The sequence below is a fragment of the Emys orbicularis genome, chromosome 3 (genome assembly GCF_028017835.1).
Source record: "Emys orbicularis isolate rEmyOrb1 chromosome 3, rEmyOrb1.hap1, whole genome shotgun sequence".
NCBI lineage: Eukaryota > Metazoa > Chordata > Testudines > Emydidae > Emys > Emys orbicularis.
In genome coordinates this window covers 13,795,968-13,802,819 of record NC_088685.1, presented here as the reverse complement: position 1 = coordinate 13,802,819, position 6,852 = coordinate 13,795,968, and the positions used below count along the sequence as shown (strand labels likewise).

General features: G+C 41.2%; 1 protein-coding gene across 1 annotated transcript; it reads left to right on the top strand.

The window, feature by feature from the left end:
* Nucleotides 1-2,330: 2,330 nt before the first annotated feature.
* On the top strand, nt 2,331-4,657 carry LOC135875721 (interleukin-17F-like). Its single transcript, XM_065400695.1, has 3 exons — nt 2,331-2,357; nt 3,709-3,956; nt 4,420-4,657. Exons 1-3 carry the CDS (start codon nt 2,331-2,333, stop codon nt 4,655-4,657), a joined length of 513 nt encoding a protein of 170 aa, XP_065256767.1.
* The last annotated feature ends 2,195 nt before the right edge of the window (nt 4,658-6,852 follow it).

Genomic DNA, 6,852 nt, shown 5'->3' with positions numbered 1-6,852 from the left:
AACACACAGAAAGAAGCTATTTATACATACAGAGAACATGAAAAGGTGGGAGTAGCTTTTCATGTTCTCTGTATGTATAAATATCTTCTTTCTGTGTGTTCCATTCTATGCATCCGATGAAGGGGGCTGTAGCCCACGAAAGCTTATGCTCAAATAAATTTGTTAGTCTCTAAGGTGCCACAAGTACTCCTGTTCTTTTTGCGGATACAGACTAACATGGCTGCTACTCTGAAACCTGTCCATCAGTGTGTTGGCATATGGCCTAGGAAGTACTAATGCTCAATGCCTTCAGCTCCCATTGAAGGTAGAAGGAGCTGACGGAGCTCAGCATCTCAGCTGAGCACCGTGCAGCTTCAGGCTTGTAGTACTTCCTAAGGTTTACATCCTGCCATTGTTCCACGTGCAATAACTTCCTTCCCACACCATCAGACATTGCTTCGAGTGCAAACAAGGTTCCACCATCCTTGTCTATTCTGGGACACTCTTTGTGTGTCCTCTGTGTTGTTAAATCCCATATGGTTTCCCTCTCTTAATTGTCTCCAAAGGAGGGATTCCTTCTGCCGGCCCCTTTCGGTCAGGTCAATGAGTCTAGAGTGAAAAATCAACTAGAAGACAAGGCCCTGAATAATGAACCAATCTGCTCTTTGTACCAGTGTGTGATGACTCTTCTCCCATCTGTGAACAGGCTGCCTTAAGGGAAAGATTAGAAGCATGGAAAAATTCTTGTATGAAGAGCAGCTGAAAGGAGAAGGACTGTTCACCTTAGGGAGCAGGGGAACAAGAGGGAACAATTTCAGTTGAGGGGATCCAGCGATGGAACAGACTTCCAGAGGAGGTCAGACAAATCCAGAGTCTGGCTGGCTTTAGGAAACACTGCAAAATCCTCCCCTTCGAAAAAAGGCCTTTTCATCATAAAAATGACACAGACGGCCCCTTTTAACTTAAACTCCTACCACCCAACATGAGCTCAAGTAGCGACTTCACTATTGCCATTGATTTTAAATAGCAAGTGTTCAGATACTACGGTGAGAGATAGATAGATAGATAGATAGATAGATAGATAGATAGATAGATAGATAGATAGATAGATAGATAGATAGATAGATAGATAGATAGATTCATAGGACTGGAAGGGAACTTGAGATCATCTAGTCCAGTCCCCTGCACTCATGGCAGGACTAAGTATTATCTTCCTTCCAGCATTACGATAGCCCATCTCATCTCTTCCTAGCCTCCCAACTGAGTTTAACTTGTTGGCACTCTGAATGACCCATCTTCCAGACAGAAAGAATAATGAATGGGATAGAGAAAGTAGATTGAGAATTTCTCTTCTCCCTCTCTCAGAATACAAGAGGCCATTCAATGACATGGAAGGCTGATAAATTAAAAACGGGTAAAAGGAAGTAAGTTTTCACATTATGCATTATTAGTCTGTAGAACTCATTGCCATAATCTATAATTGAGGCCAAGATCTTAGCAGAATTGAAACAGAGACTGGGCATTGATATAGATAACAAGACCATCCTGAGTTATAAGAGTAAATGTTAAAGAAACCAAGTGTTCGGGAAGGGATTTAAACCTTCGTGTGTCAGGGTATAAGCCAGCCTCTAATAAATATTGGAAGACAGGAGGAAACTTTCCTTGGGGGGCAGGTTCTCCCCAAAATGTCCACTTCAGGGGGGTTGTACCTTCCCGTGAAACAGCTTGTGCTGGCCACTGTCAGAGACAGGCCGTTGGACTAGATGGACCATGGGTAGGATCCAGTCTGGCAATTCCTATATTCCTGTGACAGTACAGAGTCTATGATACATGTGGTGTTGCCAGGAAAGACCACAGAGTATCTCAACCTACATTTGATGAAATAACCACAGTTACCTGAATTCACTTAGCACCTAACCTTATTTCTGATCAATACAGCATAAGGATTTTGTGTCTGACTTCAATTTTGTTCCAGAAAGGGAGCAAATTATGCAAATATTCCAAACTGACACTAATTTACTACTTATGACAGGTTATACTCAAACTCCTCGAAATCAACCAGAGGTTTTTAAGGTTAACTGGTAGCAGTTTGTCAGTTACCACAATAACTTCATTTCCTGGAGTTCATCGAGTGGAAGTTTTATGTAAAGTTTTATATAAAGTTAAGTCACAGTCCAGAGCAAGAACCACAAATAAGGTTGGGAAAAACCAATTGCAATGGAATTGCAATGGAAACTAGGGCAGTGAGAGCAGAAGTCCTTATATAAAGCCCTGAAGTTCATGCACACAGACAGGTTCAGTTGAAAATATCCTAGACGCTCATCAGACAAAGTAAGAGAGACTGCAATACGATGACTTTTACAAGGAGTGCTACATTGGTAAGTACCAGCTTTGTTAAATTTGATTGTAACCAATGTAACTTCTAATAGATATTTCTAGAGAAACTGATCTACCTATTTTTAAAAATCAATTTAATCTAAATTGGGACCAGCAAATACTAAAACATATGGCTATTGCATAGCATCACTACAGGGCAGAGTAATGGTTATTAGCACCTTTACTATGCATTTTTGTACCTTAAAATGTTTACATTTCTTTTCACTGTAATTCTGAATTACTGGGTTTATAATGCTCGTTTTAAGGATAAATACAACTTTTTAGTGATTTTTCTTTTACAATTGAGTTACCGGTTTGTACGGTCAACCTTAACTTAGTTTTTTGTTTGGGTATTTCCTTTTTTTTCCCCTTAATTGTTAAAGATGTCATACATGAAAAGTAAACAAGGAAACCACAGAGAATGCTACTGTGTGATATCACTAATCAATTGAAGATATACAATATGAATCCTAAATCTTTTCTTTTTTAAAAATTCTAATGTTTAGGATCAGAATCACTAGTATGCTGTGGCTGCTTTGTGCTGTTCTGGATTATTTGGAGATATTATTTTCCATACACAAAACTAGCACTAATTCAATATTAACTTTGAGAACTCAGGCACTCTAAAGTCAGGAAATGAAACAATACGGTTGAAAACTCAACCTTACTGTGTCTCCTTGTGCTTATTTCTTAGAGTCGAGTTCCTTTATGTGAAATTATTTGTTAAATTAGATTATTTATTATTTAATACAACCTGGAATTTCTTATACTAGTAACTTACAGTAAAAGAACTTATGGTCTTCAGACTTTGTTTTCTGTTTAGTCTCAATCAGATCAACAGAACAAGCTAAGTTTGATGTTTCTACCTTCAGCCATTGACGAGTTATCTCTGCAAAAAATTTGGAGTCAGGGGGGGCAAATTCTCTGCTTGTGTAAATGGTCAAAAGTCCACAGACGTTAATGGCGCTATTCTCATTTACACTAGCAGAGATTGGGCCTGGAAAGAGGATTCCTAGCTCCCAATCCTAAACACTAACCCACACTCTGCTGTATTTTTGCAAAGGTGTCTCTCTTCCTAGGAATTTACTTTTTTATATGTTAGACGTTTATAAGTGCATCCATCTCATAAAAATCATGAGAATTGCCAGGGGTTCCTTTTAGACACAAAGGTTTCTGTGAATGAAGTCGAACTTTGTTCATCTCTGAACCTACCAACCACAAGCAGAGTTGGGCGTGCATGAGACCTCCAAGCCAAGAGTTGAATTTCAGGCTATAACCTGTTGCTGAAGCCACACAGCCCATTCCTGCGTTCTGTGCTCTGCACTAACTTATCATGGTGTTTCTCTATTTCAGTTCCATTCACTGCTGTTAATGCTGATCCTGGTGCTCCAGGCTAAGAATTCAGCCCATGGAAAGGCAGTACAACCTGGATTCAACATAGAGAGAGGCACTGATGAGAAAAAGAGTTATGACTGCCCGCCCCAAAAAGATGCCAGATTCCCTCTAAGTGTGAAAGTTGACATAAGCATCAGCAGCACAAAGCATGCTATCAAAGTGGGTCATGATGTCAGTAACCGGTCTATGTCTCCCTGGGATTACAGGTACAGTTCATGTCCCCATTGTCACTGCTCTTTTTTTCAGAGCCATTTCTGGTCTGACATATCTGAGTGCAAATCCTGCCTCAGAAAGTCCAGCAAAATACCCCCAAGGGCTCAATCCTACACCATTTAAGTCAATGGGAGTTTTGCCAATGATGTTAGTGGGACACTAGGCTTTGGGAACATTGGGCCTAATACTGAAGTCTTCATCCAGTTGTAATCAATCCTTATTCAGGCAAAAACTCCCATTGAAACTAGTCAGACCCATGATCATTGCAGGAGCTCAGACGTTGACCCAGCACAAGCTGACTCTATGAGTCATGGGAAAGGTGCATCTCGAGGAGGCATTTGCAAACGGTGGTTGAGTGATGAGCAAGAATTAGCTGAGGAGAAAGCCCTGCTGATTCAGGGCAGTGGCCAGGCTTCCACTTTGACCAATTCATTCTCTTTGTGTCTTGCTTCACAGCATTAACGAAGATCCCAACCGGTTCCCCCAAGTGATCGCTCAGGCCAAGTGCCGCCATTACAGCTGTGTGGACTCCACCGGACAGGAGGACTACAGCATGAACTCCATCCCCATCCAACACGAGATCCTTGTTCTCCAACGGGAGCAGAGAGGCTGCCAGCACACTTACCGGCTGGAGAAACAGCTGGTCACTGTGGGCTGTACCTGTGCCAGGCCCATCATCCACTACCTGCAGTAAGAGAAGCCAGCAGATCAGAAGAAGGAAACTACATGGAGAATGAGCCATGGGCCTCAGATTTAACAAATGGCCTGATCCAACTCCCACTGAAAAGAGTTGGAGTCTTTCCACTGATTTCACTGGAATTGGGCCAGGCCATAATCAATAGCCAGATTCAAAGACAGCTGGCCAAAAAAAGGGGAAGAATACACAATTTTTTTAAAAAAAATTCCCCCAAATTTTGAAATTCTAAGTTTAAAAATTCAACCAGACCCGTAAGTGGGAGATAAAAGGGTAAAAGCTTTCATAATTTGATATCAACCTTTTCCCCCATTTGTTTGTTGTTTTTTATTTCAAAATTCAAACCATTTTGACCAGCTCTAGAGTCATTCAATGCCTTGGGAAAATCAACCTGAATCTGACTCTAAAATCCAGAGGCTTTTTTAAGTGCTCATAAAAGTAAATTATTATATTTGTAACAGAACAAGACTTTTAAAAAAGCAAAAATGTAGTTTTCTTTCTTTTTCTGCAAATGGATATGGAACATAAAACCAAATTTGCAGTAATTTAACTATCTATGTAATCCCCCAGGAAAACAGTGGTGAAATGGTATACTTTTGTATCTCTATTTAAATGATCTATTTATACAATTATTTATACCATTAAGAGGTGAGATTCAAAATAATGTATCTGATTATTATCTTTATTTATTCAATAAAAATCCGGTGAATAAATCTACTGTTTCTTTGTGTGCAATGTTGCCATCTAATGAGTGATCCACTGAGAGGATAAGGTCTCTACTACTGCTGCCTCTTAAAGGAGATCTCCAAGAGCTCAAGTGATAGAGGTTCATTTTTGGTAGCGCTGAAGAAGCAGGGTTCTAGTACCAACTCCCTTGTTTGTGTGTGACTGATTTACCTAGTACTTGTGTTTGCCATCTGCAGCACAGTTTTCACATGATCTGTGACTCACAACATAGCCAAGTCACTCAATTCCAGTGGCAGGTATATTGGTAGAGAGGGGTATAGCTTATTCAGGAAGGACAAGCAGGGAAAAAAGGGAGGAGGTGTTGCATTATAAATCAAGAATACATACACTTTTTCAGAGGTCCAGAAGAAGGTGAGAGGCAGAGCAGTTGAGAATTTCTGAGTAAAGATAAAAGGGGAAAAAATAGGACTTAGGTCATGGTAGGGATCTATCATACACCACCAAATCAGGAACAAGGCAATAAACAGAGGTCCTTTAAATACATTAGGAGCAAGAGAAAGACAAAGGAAAGTGTAGGTCCTCTACTCAGCGGGGAAGGAGAGCTAATAACTGATGCTATCAAGAAGGCTAACGTGTTTAATGCTTATTTTGCTTTCAGTCTTCACTAAAAAGATTAATAGTGACTGGATACTCCACACAATTAATATTAACTGCAAGGGGGAAGGAACACAAGCCAAAATAGGGAAAGAACACATTAAAAAGTATTTCGATGTATTCAAGTCAGCAGGGCCTGATGAAATTCATTGTAGGATATCTACGGAACTAGCTGAAGCAAACTTGGAACCTTTATCAGAGGGGTAGCCGTGTTAGTCTGAATCTGTGAAAAGCAACAGAGGGTCCTGTGGCACCTTTAAGACTAACAGAAGTATTGGGAGCATAAGCTTTCGTGGGTAAGAACCTCACTTCTTCAGATGCAAGAAGAAGTGAGGTTCTTGCATCTGAAGAAGTGAGGTTCTTACCCACGAAAGCTTATGCTCCCAATACTTCTGTTAGTCTTAAAGGTGCCACAGGACCCTCTGTTGCTTGGAACCTTTAGCAATTGTATTCAAGAACTCATGGAGAACAGGTAAGGTCCCAGAAGGCTGTAGAAGGGCAAACATAGAACCTATCACATTCCAGGGTGCAATCCAGACCAGTGAATCACCACCTGCCCGGCAACCTTGGGTGCCTTACAGTGCTTTGCTGTTGTAGCCCCCAGGCTGGGCCACTCACAAACAGCTAAACAGCATGCCGGTCACATCCTGAGCGTCCGTGTAGAGCTGCAGTCCTGGTCCAGCAGCCAGTCAGCAACACACCAGCCACACTCTGGCTTCCAGCAGCCTTGGTTAGTACTTGCAGGGTGACCCCAGCACACTCCCAGTCCAAATTTTCCAAAAAAGTGGGTCCTGCACGGTCTAGCCCTCTCCTGGACAGTTCAGATATTTAGGTCCATTGCCCCTCTGAGGGGT

Excerpts from the sequence above, each read along its gene's own strand:
- LOC135875721 (XM_065400695.1), top strand. The coding sequence starts at position 2,331 with ATGACTTTTACAAGGAGTGCTACATTG. Across the intron at positions 2,358-3,708 it reads TTACAAGGAGTGCTACATTG|TTCCATTCACTGCTGTTAAT; the intron begins GTAAGTACCAGC and ends TCTCTATTTCAG. Across the intron at positions 3,957-4,419 it reads ATGTCTCCCTGGGATTACAG|CATTAACGAAGATCCCAACC; the intron begins GTACAGTTCATG and ends CTTGCTTCACAG.